Here is a 20,112-nt window from a genome sequence, read left to right on the forward strand (position 1 = left end):
AAAGCCGTCTATGATCACGGTGAATACGACGAGCAGCGTTCAATTGATTAGACAGTACTACATAAGAATCCCAAGTCCATAACCCCTCCCCTTATCCCTAAACAAATTTAGAAGCAAGTTCACCATTCCCCTTTGATCCACTTACTCCAACTTCGCACTCTCCATCTTTGCCGTCATCTCAGCCTCCTGCTCCTCGAGAACCTCCGTCTCGAGCGTCTCAAGTCCAGACTGCACGTACAACTTGAACTTGATGACCTCATCCAACACCTTGATCACCTGAGTATACATTTCCTCCCTCCGCTCATTTGCCTCCTGGGCAAGAGTGTCATACTCAATAGCGACAGCCTGAGCACGCTGCTCGATAGCCAGCACACCAGCCTGAGCATTCAGTCTCACATGCTGCAACTCGCGCTCCAACCTCTCCGCCTCGGCGTTGGAGCGGGTCGACTCGGCTGCAGATGTCTCCTTGAGGGACTCGCTCTGCTCAACTGTTGACGCAATCCTTGCCTCCATGGTATCAAGCTCATCACGCTTATCTTGCAGACCTTCACAGACGCGGCCAAGAATATCGTCCAATCGTAGCGACTCGTTTTGCTGAGCATGTACCTTTCCTCCCATGTCAGCGCGGAGCTGCGTCAGCAACGGCCTAATCTCATGTCGCAGGTCTCGGTTGACCATCTTGTCTGGACGTGTGTTAACACTGCCATCCTCCTGCTCAGCCGTAAGATCCAATTCGAAACTGTGTCCGTTGGCATGTGGTGCAGTTTCCGGAATCACGCCGATACGGTATCCAAGGGTGTTGTAAGTGCTGATCAACTTCTCCACCACCTCGGCACGCTTCTGCGATGCAATTTCACGGTCGTAGAGTACCTTAGAAATCTCATCTGACTTGTTCTGGACAATGTCGAGGTCCTTGATAAGTTTCTCCCGTTCGGCGGTCATTCGGTCGACTTCGGCAGGTGATACGGGCTGAGCATCGACTTGGGCTTGAAGTTCGGATTTCTCGGCCGCCAGCTGCTTGATTTCTTGCTCTTTTGCAACAATCTCTTCCCTCATCCTAGCATTGTACTCCGTAAACTTCCTCTTCTTCCCCTCAACGTGCTCAATATACTTTTCAAACTTCTGCTTATCACTCGTCAACACCTGTCTCTCGTTGTCCAAAATGTCCAGCGGTGGCTGATCCACGTTCAACTTCTTCAGCGCAGCCTCCGTCTCAGCAACCTCTTTCTCCAACTTCTCAATCTCACCCAAGACCTCGCCGTTACGTCTGTCAAACTCGGCAGTGAGCTCAGCTTGTTGGGCATCGAACTCGTCAGCTCCAGCCAAGAAGTCTGCGTAAGCTTTGGTAAGATAGTCGAAGAAGAGCTTTTCCGATGCAGTGGAGTCCGCCGGGTCGATCTGGCTCTGAAGCTCACCAACGGCGATGTTTTCGGTAGCGGTGACGATATCGCACAGCCACCCGAGCATACCAAGGAGTGGTGGCCAGGTGTTCGAGTTACCAACCGCCTGAATCGCTGTTCTCGAAATATCCGCATAGAATGGGTACCTGATCCCCTTCAGACACTGAATAACCTCATCCTCCATCTTCTTCACAAACTGATAGTTGGGATCAAGCGCGTTGTACAACCATTTGAACACGTTGTTGAAGTCCTTGTTTGTCGGCTGCGCCAATCCCTTCGGATTGATATCGTGAGGAAAGTTCGATCGCGCAAGGTAATTCATAATATTCTCAATCGTCTGCTGCTGAAATGCGCGATCCTTCAACGGCCTTGGGTCCTTCGGCTTCATCGTCGCGTTCGCGGACCCAGACTGCGATAAAAACCCTCCACTCATCCCACCAGCAATCGACTGCCTCCCACCCGTAAAGACACTCGATCTCCTACCACCGCTCGCGGCCGGCGCGTAAGACTGGCGCATACCCATACTCTGCCTGAACGGGTCACCCTGCGAGCTGGATAACCTTCCGCCGGCCATACCCGCAAGATCACCACCACTGCTACTACGACCAAATCGCGGAGGCGCGAGTGACATGCGCGCAGCTTGTGGTGCCATACTCGATCTGAGAGGATTCTGGTTACCGCTTTTGCGCATTGCCGAGGATGGTTGTGGGATCTGTGAGTTCTGCGAAAGCATACCGAGGGTGGACCGGCGGTGAAAGCCGCTGTCCTGCTGTGACATTGTGGTAAGATTCTGTGAGAAGAGCGACGCGTATCCGGATGTAACGAACGGTTTGATGAACTGGTTGACGACTCCTTGACTTTTGATCTCGCTGCTCTTCGACGTTACAGTCTTTTGTTTTGATTTCTGCAGCTGGGTCGCGTAAACAGACATCGACCGCTAGTTAATGCGGTCAAATTGAGTCACATTTTGAAAACATTGATAACTGCTAAAAAAAAACATGTTCAATGTATTTGAGAAGAATTATGATTTATCTATGTTATGTTAACTTTATTCTTGGTCAGATTCAAGTGTCCCACTTTGAGGCCCTGGACGTGTCAGCCCGATCAACCCGTGAGATCAGCCGAGTACCTGATCCACTGACTCCATCAACATCGTCAATCCCTGATTCAATCGCAAACACACACGCTTACGGACCGCAATGAAGTAACAGTAACAAACCCCGATAAAATTAAAACACTACAAGTGATCGCGTGTGCAGCCGCGCCGCCTATACGGTAGCTAAGCAGGCCTCACACCGTCTAACTTATCCCTATCACGATCATAAAACAAAAGAAAAACAGCGGAGCATCATCAAGTACGGAGACAATGACCTCCCCTCTCATCCACATTACGGCGTCAAATAAGCCCGGACTCTCCACCCATACCAAATAATCCTCATACTCGTACACACATAGTCATACATAGTAACAAGTCAGCGGAGGAGACAGGCTTACACGTTGGCGGCACCTTGCTGAACATGCCCAGTGCCAGCACCAGCCGGAGCTCCATAATCATCAACACCAGCACCACCCTCAATCCCACGCTGCCCGTGCCTCTTCTCCACGACCGTGTTTCCATTCGTCAACGCAATCTGTCCCATCCTAGGCTCGTTGTTCAACCCAAGCCTGGACAACTCGATCTTCGAATGCACCGCCAACGAGATGGCCGCGAACACAGGTTTAGCGAGAAGGTCGAGGACACCGTAGTAGACCATCTCTCCGACGACCGTGATGCGGTTTCCACCCTCGGCGAGACCCCAGCAGATAGGGTAGTTGAGCCAGATGATCATCAACCAAACAGCAAGAAGAGTGTAAGACTTGCGGACGTCGGGACCGATGTTACCAGAGACCTTGATACCCGTAAACACGTTCCAGAAAACCCAAAGCATAGCCACACACCCCATCGTGTAATACCCCCACTTGTAACGACTCACGACCAAGGCTCCAGCCAAGCCAGTGATAATCATAACCAAATCCGCAAAGATGGTGGAGATGATGATGTTTGTGGGGAGACCGGCGGTGAGGAGGAGTTCGGTGAGGAGGAGGGGGGTAGTGACGAACCAGTCGATGTAGCGGACGTAAGCGATTTGACGCGTTCCCGGGCCACGGAACTCGACGGTGACGGGGGTGAGACCGAGGTCGGAGGCGAGGGAGAAGTAGGAGACGGAGGCGGTGGCCAGGATGGCGACGTTGAGCTGTGAGACGAAGCATTAGCGAGTGTTTCCCAGGGGTGTATGCTCGCCTCCTCGGGGACCTCGAGAAAGGAGGAGGACATACCAAGTAAAAGATCCTGTACCCCATCGGCTTGAACAAACTCAAAGCCGCAATGATGATACACGACAAAGCCATGACGCAGAAAACAGCCCACAACCACGAGGAGCCATTCTCGGTCAAAGCAAAAGTAGCGTTCGGGGGGTTTGTAGCAACGGCATCGTTACGACGTTGAAGCAGGAGAGAGTCCATCACAGTAGGTATTCAGAGTTGCAGTAGATGTAGCAAGTGAGAAGAGGGACGAGGTGTATTTATAGTGATGAGTCAGAGGACGGAACAGGATCACTCTTTCACGTGTGACGTCGTTGACTGGTTCCAACTCTACTGTCACACGACCCCGCCGTTACCAGTAGTAGCGTGTCTCAGATGACCTCAACCGCGCGTCGCAAGAAATCGCCGTCTGTCGTAATCTCGTGGTAATGTCGAAGTGTCGCAATCCCGTGGGAATGCTACTCAACACACACGCTCAGAGAACGGCTCTGGCAAGCGTCGTCTTCGCCCTCACCGCCCTCGTTCTCCTGGCCGTCTCCGTCCTCTCCTACGCCGTCTTCTACTGGTCCTACGTCCCCGACTCGGCCGTCACCAAACACGTCTTCCTCCACTACGGGTTTGTCTTTCTCCTTCCTGTTCATCTCATTTCACGTTTTGACTCCATCTATCGCAGGCACGGCACGCCCCACGCAACGCTCGACCTCCGCGACGTCTCCCCGTCCCTCTTCGCAGACCAACCCTACGATGTCGCCCTTTCCCTCCACGTCCCGCCCTCCTCCACAAACCTCGCCTTGGGGAACTTCATGGTAACACTCGAAATCCACGCCTACCCACTCCCACCACCTCCCTCCCCGCCAACAACCTCGGAAATCCTAAGCGACCCCTCCGCAATCCTCGCTCGGACCACAAAACCAGGTCTGCTGCAATATAAATCACACATCGAACGGACTCTCTCCGACCTCATCAAATCACCCCTCTATTTAACGGGTTTGAGCCACCAGGTGGAACACGTCCGCATCCCCCTCCTCGACTCCTGGTCCTTCCCCGGTGGCCTCTTCGCCTCCACCCCCGCCGCCGCGCGCCTCGAGATTTCAACTCCCTCCCACCCCCACGGCGCTGCAGACCTCCAAATCGCATCCGCCCATCTGACTTTCTCGACCCATTACCGTGGCCTGCGCTGGTTTTTGCACAACCACCGTCTCATCTCCTTTCTCCTCTTCGTCTCCATATTCTGGGGTGCTGGTTGCCTTTTCGCTGGGGTCATGTATTGGTTTGTCGCGGCCCAGATTAGCAACGGTACCCGTACTGGTCGGAGGGAGGAAAGTAGGGATTTGGGCGAGAGTGATGCGGATGACTACGAGTTTGTCACCGGTAACTTTGGGTCGTCGCCGGTTGCTTCTACGTTGCGATCGAGGACGAGAGGGAGTAGTGTCGGTACCAGCGCCAGGGAAGGCGGATTCGAGTGGGAGAGCGTGGTCAGTGGTTCCACACGCGCAACCTCCGTCGGCGCACCCACGAGTGACAAGACGAAGCCAGGAAGGAGATAGGTAGATCTAGCATACACAATCCTTCATTCTTAGGCAGTAACCTCCTCCGCCGCATCCTTCGCATCCTCGACCGTGGTCTTCTTGTACTCATCTTGCCCCTTGGCGTCAGCTTTCTCCGAGGCGGCGAGTTGCCATGCTGGGATTCCTGATCTCGATGCGCGGTCGAGGAAGGACGATTTTTCGGAGGAGGGGGACATGGCCTGTACGAACGCGTTCGAACCTGCATCCCCAACAGCCCCAGCTCCAGCAGCAGCCGGTGACTTGGGCGCCGACGACACCGAATTGCTCTGATTCAACCACGGCACAGGACTATGCCCAACCCCACCCGTACCCAACCGTTCCCCGGTAGCACCAACTCTACTCTGCAACAGACTCTTCAAACTCCTCAGTTCCCCTGCCAACTCCTCCAAACTTCTCTCACTCCTCTCCCTCACCTTCTCAACAGCCTTCGGCACCAACCCCCTAATCCCCTCAATCTCCTCCCGCATCCGCCTAACCTCTCCATCCCTCTTCTCGTTCGCTTCTCGTGTCTCTGCGATCACGGTCTCCACTTTTGCGAGTGCGGCGGTTATCTGGGATTGTTGCTCGGAGGAGGCGGAGAGGAGGGTTGCGGTTTCGGATTGGAGTTGGGTTAGGAGGGAGGATGTTGCTTCGAGGGTTGCGGTGAGGTCGGATTTGTCTTGTTCGAGGGCGGCGGGGGTTGGGGGTTGGATTAGGGGGAGGACGTAGCGCTGTAGTTCGAAACTTATCGTTAGCCGTGTAGACAGACGGTGGTAGGCAGAACTACCTTCGCAAGGGTGTAAAGCCCGTATGACACACCAGCAGTCGTAACCGCCATCACGAAATAATCCCGCCAGTCCCGTCCTGGCAAGGGTGGTGGTCCACTCTGCCATCCCGGAATCGCCGGTGCAACTCCATTTCCTATCGTGGTAGCTGGATGTCCATTCTGCGAACGCTTGATAGCCTCATTTATCTCCTCCTGCGTCAATTCCTTCGACTCCAAGAACGCAATCCGTTTCGTGAGGGGTGAGGATTGGACAGTGGGGTCAGAGAGGAAGGTCACGGCGCTGGCGATGAGCTCTTCCCTCATTGTGGACAGGACAGGGGCTTGAGGGTTATGGTCGTTGTCAGTGAAGGGGTGTGCTTGAGACGCGTTTCGGCGTCGGGTTCAGAGCGCGGAGGTGGGGAAGCGAGTTGCAGCGTGGTGCAGGGGAGTTAACAATTAATAGTCACACACAAATCGATCCACTAAAGTGGAGATCCTAAAAGCTACTCCGCATTACGCACTTCATCCTCTTCAGCGATACTCTCCCCTCTCGCTCCGTGATGAACTTCCCATCCGCTCGGCTTTCGATCACCCAGCTTAGGCCGTGTAAGACCCGCATCTCTAGCTATACTCTTGAATCGCACCGTCTCCGTAGCACCTCCAATTCCCACCACGCTCGTTCTGTCCATGATCAAAGGCGCCGACGTACTCGCGCTCATCCGCGTCCTCATCGCATCGATGTACTTGTCCGTCTTGCCGCCAGGTATAATAATCTCGATATCTTGGAAACCGTTCGTCAAGTCATCCTCAAGTGTTGACGCCCGTGAATGAGAAGCATTTATCAGTGATGGGGTATCACTCGGAACAGGCCAGCGCTCGACGAAACAGGTATCACACGCTCGTGCAGCACGATACACTTGTTCTGCTCCATCCTCCTTGCGATTCTTGTCATATAACTGACTTGGAATGAGAAATTGCTTCGTCGAACATCCGTAGCATATGCATTTACCGCAGAGACGACAGTGGTGCCTTCGTCGGAACATGGTGAAGGGCTGATTGCAGAGTTGACACTCGGGTGCTCTGTCATCCGGAACCCAGACTGGTGCGGAGTAGTTGCGAACAACCGGACGGTCAGACGCGCAAGTGGATTCGGTGGATGGTTGTAGCTTGCGACGATCAACAACTCGAAGTGTCATCCGTGCTCTGAGATGATCTTCCTTCGCCCTCGAGATCGCCTCCATCCACTCTTCCTTCTCCTTTGCCGTTGCACTATATACGACAAAGCTCTTCAGGCAACTGACCATCGTCCAGGAGTTCTTCAGCTTGGCAATGCGATCGTCATTTTCGGCGTCCGCTGAAGTCTCACTCTCAACCTGTATGCCAACACCGTCGTCCTCGAGCTTAAGCTCATCCAGCATGATGCGTCTATTGAAGTAGTAGAACGTGCCTTCAGCCAGATTCAGGGGTAACGTGGGTGTTGCGTATATCAAACAGTCCGAAAAGAGGAGAAATTCTCTTCTCTGGTGGTTGCGACGTCCTACCTTATACAACAAGCCCCGCTTGATGAATTTTCGGCTTGGAACGGACAGGAGAGGCTGATCCAGACCGAACAGCGATCTCTGGATCTGCAGCATTGCGAGCCAATTCTCATATTGACGAATCGTATCGTCAATGAGCGACGCGACTACAACACGTCAGCAGGTAAACATGGACATGCGGGCTTGAATGACCTACCTTGCTCGACCAGCCTGAAAGCCTCCAATAGCTTCTCATGATCAGGATGTTCTTCATCGGTATATCGAAGCAGATCATGGAGCAAGAGCTTATATCTGTTAATCCTTTCGTTAGCAAGGACATCATACGGTCTAAGAGAAGACCGACCTTGGTACTCGTTGCACAGGCAGCAATAAATAACTCCCAAGATCCAAACCCCTCAAAACCTTTTTCCTCTCCGCATCCCCAAGGAACGTCCTAAATGCGGCATTCTCCCTCGTCTCGTGCTCCATAGCTCCGACCGCACTCGAGAAGTTCCGGCAGTACAGCGCATACATCTTGAGGAAATGACCAACGCCCTCGCTGGAGAAGATATCACCAAGATGTGAGATTTCGGGATCCCAGCTGCCCAGCATGACATGACCAGTGCAAAGCGGGTCCAGACGGGTAGTTAGGGAGGTCAAGAGATGTGTTGATAGGGAGAGAATGTCGGCAAAGTTCTGAAAGATGTCATTCAGACGAGCGCGACTTAGGATAGGTTGAGGCATAGAGAGCGAGTCAATGAGAGGTTCGACAAAGTACTGTGAGTAATTGTTAGCGCATATGACAATCATTCTCCTTGAATAACGTACCTCCTGTATCACCCACAGACTCTCCACATAACTCCTCTCAGTCGTCAAGATCTCCTGAGCAACATCCAACCTCTTCTTCATCTTTCTCGACAACGACGTTCTTGTCGCGCCTGAAGCAGTAGTCTCCTCCAACTCTGGCAACTCATCGACGGTGAACGCCGAGTCACGTCTATCCACACCCCCTTCCTGCACCTCAAATATGCTCCTGGGACTTTGACACTGCTCCTCCCCAACACTCGAAGAACCAGCAGATGCCATACTCAGACGAGACGCAGTCGACATAGAACGCGCTGGAGTGCTAGGCCTATTCGCATCTGTGGGTGTCGATGGTTGTCTCCTAAAAGAGACCATGGTCTGTCGCTTGACATTGACATACGACGGCCGAGATTGGTGTTGGTGAAAGGACCGTCTTTTCGGAACCGGCGTAGTTTCCACATCCTCTGGACCAAACGCCCCTAATGGCGGCACAGGCTCATCTGTCTCTGGCGAGGCCGGCGGTGTAACATAACTGTCTGCCATGGCTGTGCTCGTCCTTGACACTGACAATGCTATCTTGTTGAAACACAGAAGTGATGGAGTCAAAGAGAAGAAGACGAACGGTAGAGCAAAGAAAAAAGGAAGCAAGGGCTGAAAGCGGCTGACGTAGCGGGCGGTTACGTTCCAAATTGATGAAGCGGTACAAACAACGCCGAGCTGTGAATATATCGCGGGGGGGGACACAGGATCCGTGCACGATGCAGGACGGAGATAGCGATTGGCTGACAGCACGCGATTCTTACATACGTGGTTTAATCAAAGTTCATTCTAATAATGTCCATGGCCATAAAAACGCCGGTTTGTGGTCCGTTGCATGAGTCATCGATGTCCGTTCCGTTTCCCACCCGCTCTCCACCACCTCGGCAAGTAACAGCCATCTCCGCATTCATACTCAAGCCGTTTCTTAAAGTAACTTCCTAGCTCCTCTTCCCTTCACCCTCATACCAGAGATATGCTTTGTAATCCGTGTACTTATCAAGAAACTAGTCCCCACCGTTAGTTGCTCTCTTCACACGCTCTGACGGGTCTGCACACCTCGCGATTCTTGCACCCCTCAAAAGTCATTCGATCAAGCCACTCATCCTCCTGAGGCTTTTTCTTGACGACAAGAGTCATTGGAAATAAGTTCAATCCCGGGATGGAGTGCATCCTCCCGTAGTCCTGAGCACAAAGGTCCGGGATCATCCGCATAAACAGGATGTCGTACTTGTAGTCATCATTTGGATTTGGCATCTGTGAATCCATGATCAGTCACGGCGGGTTTGCTGCGTTGATATGGGTTCACCATGACGTTCTCGACAAGCTTTGGTATGTACGGCAATTCTGGACTTCCACTACTCTCTCTGTCGTCCCTCAACCATGTCACAACCTTCTCCGCTAGCCCTACATCAGGTTCAGTGTTTTCCGGCGTGAGATTGGGTCGGACAGTCCGCTCTAAAGTTTCCGTCGGTGAAAGGGTTTTGCCTTTCTTCGATATGGTATGGGGAGCCTGGCCAGCTGATCCTGATGGCTCCTGTGTGCGGAGCGTTAGTCATAACTTGCGTGTGTAAATCACCGCTCAGCTGACACATACCTGCACCGGATGGTCTTCATCCAACGTCTTCTCGACTTCTTCTTTCTTTGCACTACCTGCTTTATCAGAGGGTGGGTCAGGAGGCGTAATCGGAGGTGACACAAGTGAGGATGAAGGTTCAGCGCTCTTTTTCTCCTCTGCAATGAGTCCGAGGGTTCCGAGATGTCTTGGACTGGCCTTGTTGGAATTTATCTCCTGCAATTCACTCGGAGGCTTTGGCGTCAATGACCGCCTTCCAGCCGGCTGAACAGGTGTTATAGACGTAGCATTTGCCACCGGGATACTCTCGTTCCTCGTCTTCCTTCTTGGTACAGGACGCGGCGAGGATCGATGAGCATTCAACGGGGCCCGTGTAAGCTTCGACCCAGGAAGTTTCGTGCGAGGCATAGGCAATATGAATTAGCAGACAGTCAGGTCAAAGAATGAGCAATGAATAATGAATAGCAGAAGAAGAGCTCAGAGCATTGCCAAGACTGGTGAAGTTGTTGGGTTGTATGCGCTGGGGTTCATTGAGGTCATGAGGGTGAGTCGGGAGCGCGAGGTGCATGAATCGAAATCGAATACGCGGCGGGTCACACGCTTGAATCTCGCTTGTAGCGACCATTGACTCGGTATGAGCAAGTGCCGTTGACGGCCTTTGAAAGTCTATCTCATCCGGATAAATGCTACCAAAATTTTGGTATATGCCTAGGAGCGCTATGCTGACTCTCCTGTATCGTACAACGTTGCATCCCCACCATCCTCCCCAAAGAGACACGGGCCCTCGCAGCTGCGCTCTGCAGCTGCTGGTTATTTGCTTCTACAATTACTTTTGATAAACCTTGCCAATTATCATACTTCAATGACGAAGCGTTGACTTCTGGACAAATCCAGTTTCTCCGGACACCTGCTGAATTTCCTTCTGCTTCACATCATCCACCCGCCCAGGACCCTCATACAACCCCTTAACGAAATCCTTAAGAATGGCCGGATTGGTCGACTGTGCTTCGCCCTGTACAGTATCATTGCCTAATCCCAGGATTAGCAACCATCGTGGGAGGGGATAGAGAATGATCATACTCGTGTTACGACAGTACCCGGTAATCCCACCGATTGACTTGGCGAGATCGATAGTGAATTGACGGAAACCGACGCCTTGGACGTTTCCGAAGACTTCGAAAGCGACCCGTGACATGATTTTGATGGCTAACTGAGATTGGGGTTCGGTGGAGGTAAACCTCGGAATTCACAGGTTAGCGATGACGTCACGGGACTTCGCGGTATCGATAAGGGTTCAGTCAGCGTCTGGAAGGAGGGCTGCTGAACGAAGAAAGGCACTGGAATGTATTGATGAGATGATACGACCTCTTTCAGGCTTGTTCTTGAGCGCTTCCTTCATCTGCCCCCTCGTCACGCCATTGGGGTTCGGTACCCACGGCTCCCTGCCTAATCCGAGTAGCCTACCGGTGAGCGATGGTAAGGCACCTCCAGCATGCGAGAAACCCACTGAGTATTCGGAGAACGGGCGGTGGTGTTAGCGTAGAGCATATCCACGATCGTCCTTGCAGTCTCAAATGCTACTTCGAGAAGAGGAGCTGGGCGCCCAAGATCTGAGGGTGCATAAGCATCCGGATGCGCAAAGACAGTTGCTCCAAGCTCATTCAACTTGGTCCGCAAAGAATCAAAACTCGAATCGGACAAGTAGACTCCGTTGTATCGACATGTGACTGCGTAACCATCCGCCTTGATCCTCTCAACGCCCTTCTCCCACCTCTCCACCTCCTCTAAGGCAGCATCAACGTTATCCGTAGGTAATGTCGCAAGGAAGCCAAAACTCATGGGATAATCCCTAACTAACGAAAAGCAGCATACTCATTACTGGCCTTCATTGCATCCAATCCTTTCGGAATGTTCGAGAGTAAGAGCATCTGTCTCCCGGCTTTATCCATATAAGCCAACGTCGCTTCCGGCGACCATTGAGGTGGCTCCGGATCATGAAATTCTCGTTCTTCATGGCTTCCCATTTGGCTACACGTTCCTCCTCGGTCATTGGTGGGTAGAAGTGGCCATGGATATCGATCTAGTTGTTCGGTTTGATCAAGGGCATACTTTTAGAGCGGGTGGACAGAGATTGCTGCGTAGGTGCTTGTTGATGGAGGACTTAGCTGAACTATGGTACAGAGCTTACAGCTGCTGAACCGTTAGTTCACCTCAGTAACGAGCTGCAATATCTGCTTGACGTCAGTTGATGCAGGGTGCGGCAATCGTTGCCGACGCATTGTTTTCGTCCGAAAACTGAAGTCATTCAAATAATGGGAAGGAAAACTGTAACGCTCGATCGATCTGAAAAGTAACATAGAAGAGGCAGCCCCTGGCCACAATTCTATGATGCGGTCCTCTGTCTCAAGCTCTCTTCGCGGAGATTTACGCTAGCTCATGGTTCCGAATTGCCGCTTCGGGAAGTTGGAGTACGACGCTAAGGGCTCCCGGCCTCCCCAAAGAAGACTGACGTAGACGGCTCTTGATGGTTCTTGTTAGGGTAGCTGCTCCTCCCTGGTATCACATAAGTAGCAAGCTTCTGCCTTCCCCGAATACTCCCTCCAACTTCCACTCGCCCACTTCTTCCTCTTACCAAACCCACAAACAACCACTCTCCACTCATCAAAAATGCTGTCGAACACTTCCATCGCCACCAGCACGGCCTCCAGTATGTCCGTGTCTGCCGTACCTCGTCAGGTCCGCTTCTACACACACCTCAACACCCATATCTCCCTCATCCCCAACACATCTGCAAGGTCCAGTATCGAGATCACAGCCAACGCCTACGATGACCCCAACTACGAAGTTCCTTCTTGTTCCCCAAAGCGCGTCACAATTGTTGCAGACGTGCGCTCACCCAGCAGATCCCGCGAGCACCACAGGAGACAGGCCCTCCTCCGACATGCTGAACGCGGAGAAGCCTCCCTCGTCCGCGCGAAGCAAGAGGGCCTCATCACGACTCTCCGCAAGAAATGGTTTACAAATGATCCCAAGAAACCTCGTCTCGGTGAACTTGATCTGTTGAAACTCGCTGTGTACCCGTACACGGGTGGTATCATCGAACGGCCTTCATCCGAGTCCTCCTGTGTGGATGATTCGAGTATTGCGAGTGTTCCGATTATCTGGATTCCGCCGCCTCCGATCGAGCTTGCGGACGTTATTGGTCCGTGTCCGGGTACCAGGAAATCTGCGCCTGAGTCGAAGCTCAGCCAGATCGTGAAGAAGAGCAAGAACCTTTTCTCGATCTCGCCTAAGAAGACCAAACAGAACGGACCTAAGAGGTTCCGCACTTCGCTCCCGGCAATGCCCAGCAGATTCACTGAAAATTTCGAAGATATTGAACCCCTCCCGAGCCTCTCAAGTCTTCGTGATGACTCTGGCCCGAGATTGTCGGATTGTAGCGGGGATCTTCTTGCACAAGTCAGTTCTCTGGGCAGCGTGCGTTCATCCGTCGAATCGACCTCCTTGAGGTCTCCGCTTGAGGACTTTCACTCAGCCGTGTCGCACACGGAGAAAGAAGAGAGGGACTCCGACTCTGCGTTCGCGTGAATTCGAAGAGCGCTTGAATGTGGGAATTTCATCGGGTTTGTATAGGTTATGAAGTAGATATTTGGGTTTATAAGAGCCCATTTGTTGGAGAGCTGTAAAGTCAGATATGATTGAAAATGCTTTTAGGCGACCATGATGCTCTCTCTCACGTTCTGCTGAACCGTCGAGCTCCTCCTCACCAATGCACGGGCCTGCAACCTGACGTCGAACGTCCGACCCGCAATAAATACGTCGGTGAGCTCGATGACAATGTCGACCTCCATATTGAACCATCGATCCATTACCATGTCTACTCAAGCTGCTACAAAGATCCGAACATCCGTCATGGTCTTCCATCACATCTACTCTTCCAAGAAGCGCCGTGCCATGAAAGAATGGGCACAAGACGCAAACCTCGGCGCACTCTGCAAAGTCGGAAATGCGGGGATCCTCGTCGTCGAAGGACCAGACGAGATAGTGCAAGACTACGTATCTAAAGTCAAGCAAATGCGCTGGCAAAGCTGTCACCTCCGCTCGGAACGTATCCGCGAAGACGATCCTCCGGCCCGTTCTAAGGGGAAGGGGAAGAAAGAGGAGCCTCAGCCTAGACTGAAAGATTGCGCCGGTTATGTGGAGTATGAGAAGGTGTCGGAACTTAACAGCCAAATGGATAAATTCGGTCTTCAAGGGATGATCAAAGAAGCGCTCTTCTAAGTTGCGGAACCTGAACAAACGCGACCTCCAGCGGCACACATGGTGACAGTCAAGCAGGCGTAGCATTGGCGGCCTCGAACCTCGCCAGTACTGCGACAGTTTATCAAAACACCACATTCATGATCGTCATCAATGAACGACGGGCAAGGCTCCTCGACCAGACTGCCATACTAGCAGAACAGAGGGCAACGCAAGTCGCGTGAAGCAGTATCCTCCCTGTTCGCCTTACTTTGACTTGGGTTTCTTCGTGCTTGAGACGCAGGCCGTGTCGCTTTAGTTCATCTAATACCTCATCCGTCGTGTCTGGTTGGGGCAACGACGAATAGAGGAGAGAGACGAGATCAGCGGTCCGACCTCGGTCAAGATATAAAAGCGCGTTAGTTAAATACTTGCAAATGCTGTACCAAAAAAACCAACGGTTACCACACTACCCTACTCAGAAACCTCACACGTTTGCAACCCTGTGCACTAAATCTTTCCAAGCTCCCCGACTCCTCCTATACCTCCCGGGGAACCCACCTACGTTCCTAACTACCGGCGCCTTCTTCGCAAACACAACCTGATCCGCTTGAGCGCTGATCACCTTATACCCTTGCTCCCTCAATGTGCGGTAATGGAACTGGTACATGGCCACATTATGGACGCGCCCAAGGAGAGAGACGACATCTACATCAGGGTAGGGTTTGCGATCCTTGGTCTTGTGCTCGCCCAGTGCCATCTGGATGACACTGCCGTGGCGGGGGCTGTACGAGAGGAGTTGAAGATCCCACTTCGCGTGACGGAGAGGTTTAGCCTCCTCCTCGCCCTCTACGTCCGATATCCCAGCCTCGGCGTCCGGAGTGGCAGCATCCGTCGCAGTCGTCACAGCAGTCTTCGCAGCTGAGACTGCAGCCCTGCTGGGCCTCTTCACCTCCTCAAGACCTTTCGCAACCTCAGCCCTAACCTGCGCAACATTCTCCTGGATATCAGCAGCAGTCCTGACGTCGACATCGGGCATTGTCCTACCCAAACCCCACGAACGCGCAGCTTCCTCAGCTCGTATTTTTTCTTCAATGTCGTGAAGACCGCCGGGACGTTTGAGAATGGCACGGACGCTCTCGGCGGTGGAGTTGAAGAAATCCTGTGGTGCCCAACGCGGGAGTTTCTGGGATAATTCAACAGGTTTGGGAGGAACGACAGATTGCGCAGCAGGCTCGTCCTTAGGCTTGGGAGACGAAGCTTGCTCTTGCTTCTTCTCCTTAACCACCGGCGCCTCCGCAACATCAGCAAGGACAGGATCGACTTGTACAGGATCATCCTTCTTCGCCTTCGCCATCTCGGCCGTAATTTCCTCCTCCAAAGATAACCCCGGGGTCATCGGTAACGCCTCCGGCATCCTCTGATCACTCTCCCCCTTCCTCTTCCACACCTTCATCTTCCAAATCTCCTTCGCTCCCTTCTTCCTCAGTTCCGACACTGCAGTCCTCAGATCAGACCTCAACGCCGGATCCGCAAAAACATCGGCCTCAAAGGCAGGGAGGAGGTAGTAATACCAGTGGCCTGCCTCACCCTGGGCGGTCACGCAGTAGTGCTTGGAGGACGTTCGTTGGGCGTGCGCGGGAATGGCAGAGGACATGGTTTTGATCCAGGCTTTTTGGGCTGATTTGGAGTTGTTGACTGTTGTCATAGCTTCGGCGTCGGCCTCGTCCTTTGCCTGTGCGGCAACCTGCTCCTCCGGGACCTCCTCATTCTTCGCAGCTGCAGCTTTGCTGGGTTGAGCAGCAGCCGCTGGGGCTGCCTTCCGAGCACGCAGCCAGATAGTCTCCTGGTTCGGCCCAGTAATCTCAACGAGTTCGTCGCATCCATACTGTCTCTCGGCAAAACGCTGGTGAAGTAACAAAGCACAAGCAACCGTATACTCCATAGCTGCCGCCTTGCCCCCCCTCATGTCCTCCAACGAAAAACGCAATGGAATAGTCAATGGTATTGCCTTGGGGTTTGCTGAATTTCCCCACACAAGCTCAACAGTCTGCGGAATGCCAGACTCCAAATGCTCGGCAAGTGCCTTTTTCGCCTCCTCCAACTCCTCCATCTGCTCAACATCAGGCAGACGGTACCTATGCCGACCTTGTTCCGCCACTTGCTCCTCAACAGGCTCTTGTGCATCCCAAGTATAAGGACGTGCAGATCTCGCCCCCTGTGCCGTTCCACAGCGCTTCAACGTGATGGGATCAATGAAGTCCGCTTCCTCCTCCCCCTCACGCGGAAAATTCTTGCTCCTGCGAACGGGGCCGGTTCCCGGGTCAGCTACAGAAGAGGCGGCGTCGAACTTGCGTTTGGTAGCAAAGAGAAATGTCCTGAATTGAAGAGAACGGTTGTAGGCGCAGTTGGATCCGGTCCTAAGTATCTGCACGCGGACACTACGTCCGACGAGCCCGAAGACGGTCATGGTGAACTGAGGTAGCTGAAGAAGACCAGTGGTCGATTGACAAGAGACAAAACCAATGGACCAGTCCCTCCCGACAATTGATCGTCGTCGTCCGCGTCAGCTAGGAGGACCCAGGCAATATACACATGCTGGGTGCTATATATATATATATATGTATCTCATTGCCGGCGGGGTAGTCACGTCACATGCCCTTATCGCGGCCGGTGCCCTTTTTGCGTGCGCGCAGAATCCGCGTGACGATGTGAAACCCCGTGGGAAAACCCGAAACATCGTGAGAAGAGAGAAAAGAGATGTTGGTTTGTGATGATCAGGTATATCCGTTGCCATTTGCATGGGAAGCAAAAGCAGAATAACAGCTGCAAACAAAACAACACATTGCCAACGGCCGTGGCATCAAATCCAAGCAAAACGAACAATATAACCAAGACAACGTGCACAAAAGCGAGACAAGACTCCAGAAACCCAACAGCAAGCACAAAAACGATCCCAAACAAAGCCAGACTATTACGCGTATATCTTGCATGAACCCATCTAGAGCCCATTCTTCGCACGACTCCTCATCCTAAAGAAATCCATCACTCTCCTCGCCGCACCACTACTCCCACTCCTCTGCGCAGAAGCATCCGAGGTGAACTTCTTGTCCCCCCTCCCTTTCGCCACCTTCGAGTTCGGACTCGGGCTACCAACATTCTGGTTCCCATTCGTCGCCGAATCCTGCAACAAATTGTTCATCATCGCAGGCTGCGTCACACTCCTCGGGATTGCAGATCCACGAGGGGGAGTACCGGGGTTCCCCTTCGGAGACTCCCCATTCGCAAGCTTCGACATCCCCGAATTCTGGCTCGAACTCCTCATACCAAACGAAAAGGCCCCAATCGTACGCCTCTTCGTCTGGCTCGCCGGACTAGAGTTACTCGACTTCGCCAGCTTCGGACTCGCGTTCTTATTAACCGGGCTAGCCCGGGTCTGTACCGGGGTATTAAGCACAGCCGGCTGTGGCAGAACAGTCCCTTGCGCACGTTCTGGTCCAGGCGACGAAGCAGCTTTAATATGCATACTCTCCATCCTCAACTCCAAACTCGTCGTCGGAACAAGCGGACTCCCAATCGGTTGAGACACCGGCGTCGGCATCGGGCTCGACCCATTAACTTTCGGACTCGTCGGCGTACTTCCCCACCCAAACCTCCCAAACACCCTCTCAGCCCCAAGCGAAATCGACACCGCACCCTTCTTATGCCCCTTCGGAATCGTCGGTTTCGTCGGACTCCCGCCCGGGCTGGCCGCGACGGTGGGCAACTTAAAGAACTCCGCCTCGACATGCGCGACACTGGCTCTCGGCACAGCCGGTGTACGCTGCGTATACGAATTCATCCTGCCATACGCACTTCCCGGTCTCGACTGCCCCGCCCTACTCCCCGGTCGACTCGTCACGCTACCATTCGCACTCGAAGTGGTGGCGAGTGCTTGCCCAGCAAACGCCAACGCCTCATCTAACTCATCGAACTCTGTAATCCCAATTCCCATGGGGATCTGCATACTCGTGGGCCTAGGCTTCGCCGAAGGGACAGGGAGTCTACTCCCTCCCCTCACACTCCCCGAACTAGCACTATCCGGCCTGGCCTTCGCCGTGGACGCAGACTCAGCCGGTGCAATGGAGGCTGGATTCGGCACACTCGTAGCCAACGGACTATGCGTCACCAACCCAGCATCCGTAACACTCCTCACCAACGCTGGCGCAGAAGGCAACGCCAGATTTGTCTTCCTCGGCGAATGGTGCGAATGTGCCACCGCTCCCTCAGGCTTATCGTACTCGACTTGCACTGTATGCCTCTTTGGCGCAGGCGGCGGCAACATCTGTCCCTTCGTCTCCTCACTCTCGCTACTTCCCGTCCCAACCCTTCTAGGCACAGCAGGCAACGCGACACTATTATGCCGCGCAGGCGAAGGAATAAGGAACTTTGTTTGAGGGTTCGCAGCGAGTGCAGACTGCGTATGCGGCACAGGGCCTCCACGATCCGATACACTCCGGTTCATAAACGCACTATTCGGCGCAGCAACCTGAAGACTAGATCTCGGATTCAGGACTGGTTCGAGGGTTGCCTTCTGCTTCTCCAACCACTGATGCTCAGCAACCTGTCGAAGCGTGACCCTTTTCCTCGGATCCGGCACCAAGATCTTTCTCAGGAGATCACGGGCAACAGGGGTGACATACTCAGGGAACGTAAGCGGTGTCGACACAATATACCGATAGAGAAGGTTGATGTTATCACCCTCCGGATTCGCCGGGTCATCGTCGAACGGCAGATACCCCGCAAGCATAGCGTACAAGATGACACCACAACTCCATACATCGACCTTCCTTCCCGTGTATAGTCCATCACTGACCACGAGTTCAGGCGCCGCATAGCACGGACTTCCACAACTCGTAGCCATCAAATCACCCCTTCCCTTAATCCCACATCGGGAGAGTTTGAGTTCATCCTCCTTGTCGTCAGAGACCTCCTCCACATTGAACGTATTCGCGAACCCAAAATCGGTAATAATGATATTCCGATTCCGATCCAACAACAGATTCTCCAACTTCAAATCACGGTGCACGATACCCTTTGAATGCAGATACCCAACACCCGAGATGAGCTGTGCGAACAGTCCGCAGGCAACGGCATCTTTGAGGTATCGTTGCTTGAGAATGTAATCGAAGAGTTCGCCACCGGATGCGTATTCGAGGACGATACCGATGTATTTGCTTGTCTCGCGGACGTCGTGGAGGGTGACAATGTTAGGATGTCGCTTTACGCGGCTGAGAACATCGATCTCGCGCTGGACCTTGGCGGCACGAGCGGCTGTGGTCAGAGTATCACGCCTGATGAGTTTAATAGCGACCTATAATCAACACATCAGCACCGTCATAGACCAATACTGGAGGGTTAACCATACCTGCGCACCCTCAGGTAACCCAACCCTCCTCTCCGTATCAACCCCCTTCCACCACCCCAACTTCACCTTCCCGAACTCACCCTCCCCCAAGGTCTGTCCAAGCGCATACCCCTCAAACATCGTAGCCTTCCGCCTGCGGTAAGTACTGATATCCTTTGATGAAGATTGCGTTGCTGTATGTGCCGAAGTATTCGGTGAAGAGGAGGAAATGGTGGGTGTGCTCTGCAACGAACTACTCCTTTGCGGGGGAATGGGCTGGACTGCGTAAGTCATGGTCGAAGTAGCCATGTGCACGCCCACTGTGCTGTCAAATAATGCTGCAGTGTGACTGCTGTCTCAATGCTTGTTGTGACGAGGATAACTGGATGTAGGTAGGTAAACGGCAGCCTTAACCCCTGAGATATGGAGTGTATGGTATGTGTCAAACTGCAACGAAGAGAGGGACTTTTGGTATAGAGAATGACGGATGCTGAATGGGATTGCCCTACCCTGTCCTCTTCCGTCTATTTGGATGGGAAG

The 20,112-nt window shown here is 53.1% G+C and overlaps 13 protein-coding genes across 13 annotated transcripts; 3 read left to right on the forward strand and 10 right to left on the reverse strand.

The window, feature by feature from the left end:
* Nucleotides 1–141: 141 nt before the first annotated feature.
* SAICODRAFT_62605 (uncharacterized protein) lies at nucleotides 142–1,917 on the reverse strand (the record flags this gene model as incomplete). Its single annotated transcript, XM_019169925.1, has 1 exon — nucleotides 142–1,917. One exon carries the CDS (start codon nucleotides 1,915–1,917, stop codon nucleotides 142–144), a length of 1,776 nt encoding a protein of 591 aa, XP_019020952.1.
* A 973-nt stretch (nucleotides 1,918–2,890) lies between these two features.
* SAICODRAFT_68094 (heat shock protein 30) lies at nucleotides 2,891–4,066 on the reverse strand (the record flags this gene model as incomplete). The annotated part of the gene is made up of 3 exons (XM_019170355.1): nucleotides 3,717–4,066; nucleotides 3,027–3,634; nucleotides 2,891–2,993 (listed from the first exon to the last, which is right to left on the reverse strand). The coding sequence occupies exons 1-3, from the start codon at nucleotides 3,900–3,902 to the stop codon at nucleotides 2,891–2,893; spliced, it is 897 nt and encodes a 298-aa protein (XP_019020953.1). The 5' UTR covers nucleotides 3,903–4,066.
* An 83-nt stretch (nucleotides 4,067–4,149) lies between these two features.
* On the forward strand, nucleotides 4,150–5,248 carry SAICODRAFT_73822 (uncharacterized protein; the record flags this gene model as incomplete). The annotated part of the gene is made up of 2 exons (XM_019170896.1): nucleotides 4,150–4,317; nucleotides 4,375–5,248. The coding sequence occupies exons 1-2, from the start codon at nucleotides 4,157–4,159 to the stop codon at nucleotides 5,246–5,248; spliced, it is 1,035 nt and encodes a 344-aa protein (XP_019020954.1). The 5' UTR covers nucleotides 4,150–4,156.
* Nucleotides 5,249–5,277: 29 nt separating this feature from the next.
* Nucleotides 5,278–6,338, reverse strand: SAICODRAFT_10376 (uncharacterized protein; the record flags this gene model as incomplete). The annotated part of the gene is made up of 2 exons (XM_019165226.1): nucleotides 5,278–5,979; nucleotides 6,036–6,338. 2 exons carry the CDS (start codon nucleotides 6,336–6,338, stop codon nucleotides 5,278–5,280), a joined length of 1,005 nt encoding a protein of 334 aa, XP_019020955.1.
* Nucleotides 6,339–6,517: 179 nt separating this feature from the next.
* SAICODRAFT_22058 (Dbl homology domain-containing protein) lies at nucleotides 6,518–8,878 on the reverse strand (the record flags this gene model as incomplete). Its single annotated transcript, XM_019166508.1, has 4 exons — nucleotides 6,518–7,698; nucleotides 7,749–7,843; nucleotides 7,896–8,308; nucleotides 8,360–8,878. 4 exons carry the CDS (start codon nucleotides 8,876–8,878, stop codon nucleotides 6,518–6,520), a joined length of 2,208 nt encoding a protein of 735 aa, XP_019020956.1.
* Nucleotides 8,879–9,115: 237 nt separating this feature from the next.
* Nucleotides 9,116–10,479, reverse strand: SAICODRAFT_32193 (uncharacterized protein). Its single transcript, XM_019168140.1, has 4 exons — nucleotides 9,969–10,479; nucleotides 9,681–9,908; nucleotides 9,431–9,628; nucleotides 9,116–9,378 (listed from the first exon to the last, which is right to left on the reverse strand). The coding sequence occupies exons 1-4, from the start codon at nucleotides 10,353–10,355 to the stop codon at nucleotides 9,313–9,315; spliced, it is 879 nt and encodes a 292-aa protein (XP_019020957.1). The 5' UTR covers nucleotides 10,356–10,479; the 3' UTR covers nucleotides 9,116–9,312.
* A 172-nt stretch (nucleotides 10,480–10,651) lies between these two features.
* On the reverse strand, nucleotides 10,652–11,179 carry SAICODRAFT_32195 (Acylphosphatase). Its single transcript, XM_019168141.1, has 2 exons — nucleotides 11,028–11,179; nucleotides 10,652–10,976 (listed from the first exon to the last, which is right to left on the reverse strand). Exons 1-2 carry the CDS (start codon nucleotides 11,140–11,142, stop codon nucleotides 10,807–10,809), a joined length of 285 nt encoding a protein of 94 aa, XP_019020958.1. The 5' UTR covers nucleotides 11,143–11,179; the 3' UTR covers nucleotides 10,652–10,806.
* Nucleotides 11,098–12,157, reverse strand: SAICODRAFT_32196 (uncharacterized protein). Its single transcript, XM_019168142.1, has one exon. The coding sequence runs from the start codon at nucleotides 11,784–11,786 to the stop codon at nucleotides 11,394–11,396; it is 393 nt and encodes a 130-aa protein (XP_019020959.1). The 5' UTR covers nucleotides 11,787–12,157; the 3' UTR covers nucleotides 11,098–11,393.
* A 457-nt stretch (nucleotides 12,158–12,614) lies between these two features.
* SAICODRAFT_28009 (uncharacterized protein) lies at nucleotides 12,615–13,535 on the forward strand (the record flags this gene model as incomplete). The annotated part of the gene is made up of 1 exon (XM_019167076.1): nucleotides 12,615–13,535. The coding sequence occupies one exon, from the start codon at nucleotides 12,615–12,617 to the stop codon at nucleotides 13,533–13,535; it is 921 nt and encodes a 306-aa protein (XP_019020960.1).
* A 285-nt stretch (nucleotides 13,536–13,820) lies between these two features.
* Nucleotides 13,821–14,228, forward strand: SAICODRAFT_28010 (uncharacterized protein; the record flags this gene model as incomplete). The annotated part of the gene is made up of 1 exon (XM_019167077.1): nucleotides 13,821–14,228. One exon carries the CDS (start codon nucleotides 13,821–13,823, stop codon nucleotides 14,226–14,228), a length of 408 nt encoding a protein of 135 aa, XP_019020961.1.
* A 445-nt stretch (nucleotides 14,229–14,673) lies between these two features.
* On the reverse strand, nucleotides 14,674–16,656 carry SAICODRAFT_28011 (uncharacterized protein; the record flags this gene model as incomplete). Its single annotated transcript, XM_019167078.1, has 1 exon — nucleotides 14,674–16,656. The coding sequence occupies one exon, from the start codon at nucleotides 16,654–16,656 to the stop codon at nucleotides 14,674–14,676; it is 1,983 nt and encodes a 660-aa protein (XP_019020962.1).
* A 95-nt stretch (nucleotides 16,657–16,751) lies between these two features.
* Nucleotides 16,752–17,433, reverse strand: SAICODRAFT_187480 (uncharacterized protein). Its single transcript, XM_019166003.1, has one exon. It carries the CDS (start codon nucleotides 17,196–17,198, stop codon nucleotides 16,848–16,850), a length of 351 nt encoding a protein of 116 aa, XP_019020963.1. The 5' UTR covers nucleotides 17,199–17,433; the 3' UTR covers nucleotides 16,752–16,847.
* SAICODRAFT_10383 (Pkinase-domain-containing protein) lies at nucleotides 17,188–19,866 on the reverse strand (the record flags this gene model as incomplete). The annotated part of the gene is made up of 2 exons (XM_019165227.1): nucleotides 17,188–19,539; nucleotides 19,594–19,866. 2 exons carry the CDS (start codon nucleotides 19,864–19,866, stop codon nucleotides 17,188–17,190), a joined length of 2,625 nt encoding a protein of 874 aa, XP_019020964.1.
* Between the last annotated feature and the right edge of the window lie 246 nt (nucleotides 19,867–20,112).

The sequence above is a fragment of the Saitoella complicata genome, assembly GCF_001661265.1.
Source record: "Saitoella complicata NRRL Y-17804 unplaced genomic scaffold SAICOscaffold_30, whole genome shotgun sequence".
Classification (NCBI taxonomy): domain Eukaryota; kingdom Fungi; phylum Ascomycota; class Saitoellomycetes; order Saitoellales; family Saitoellaceae; genus Saitoella; species Saitoella complicata.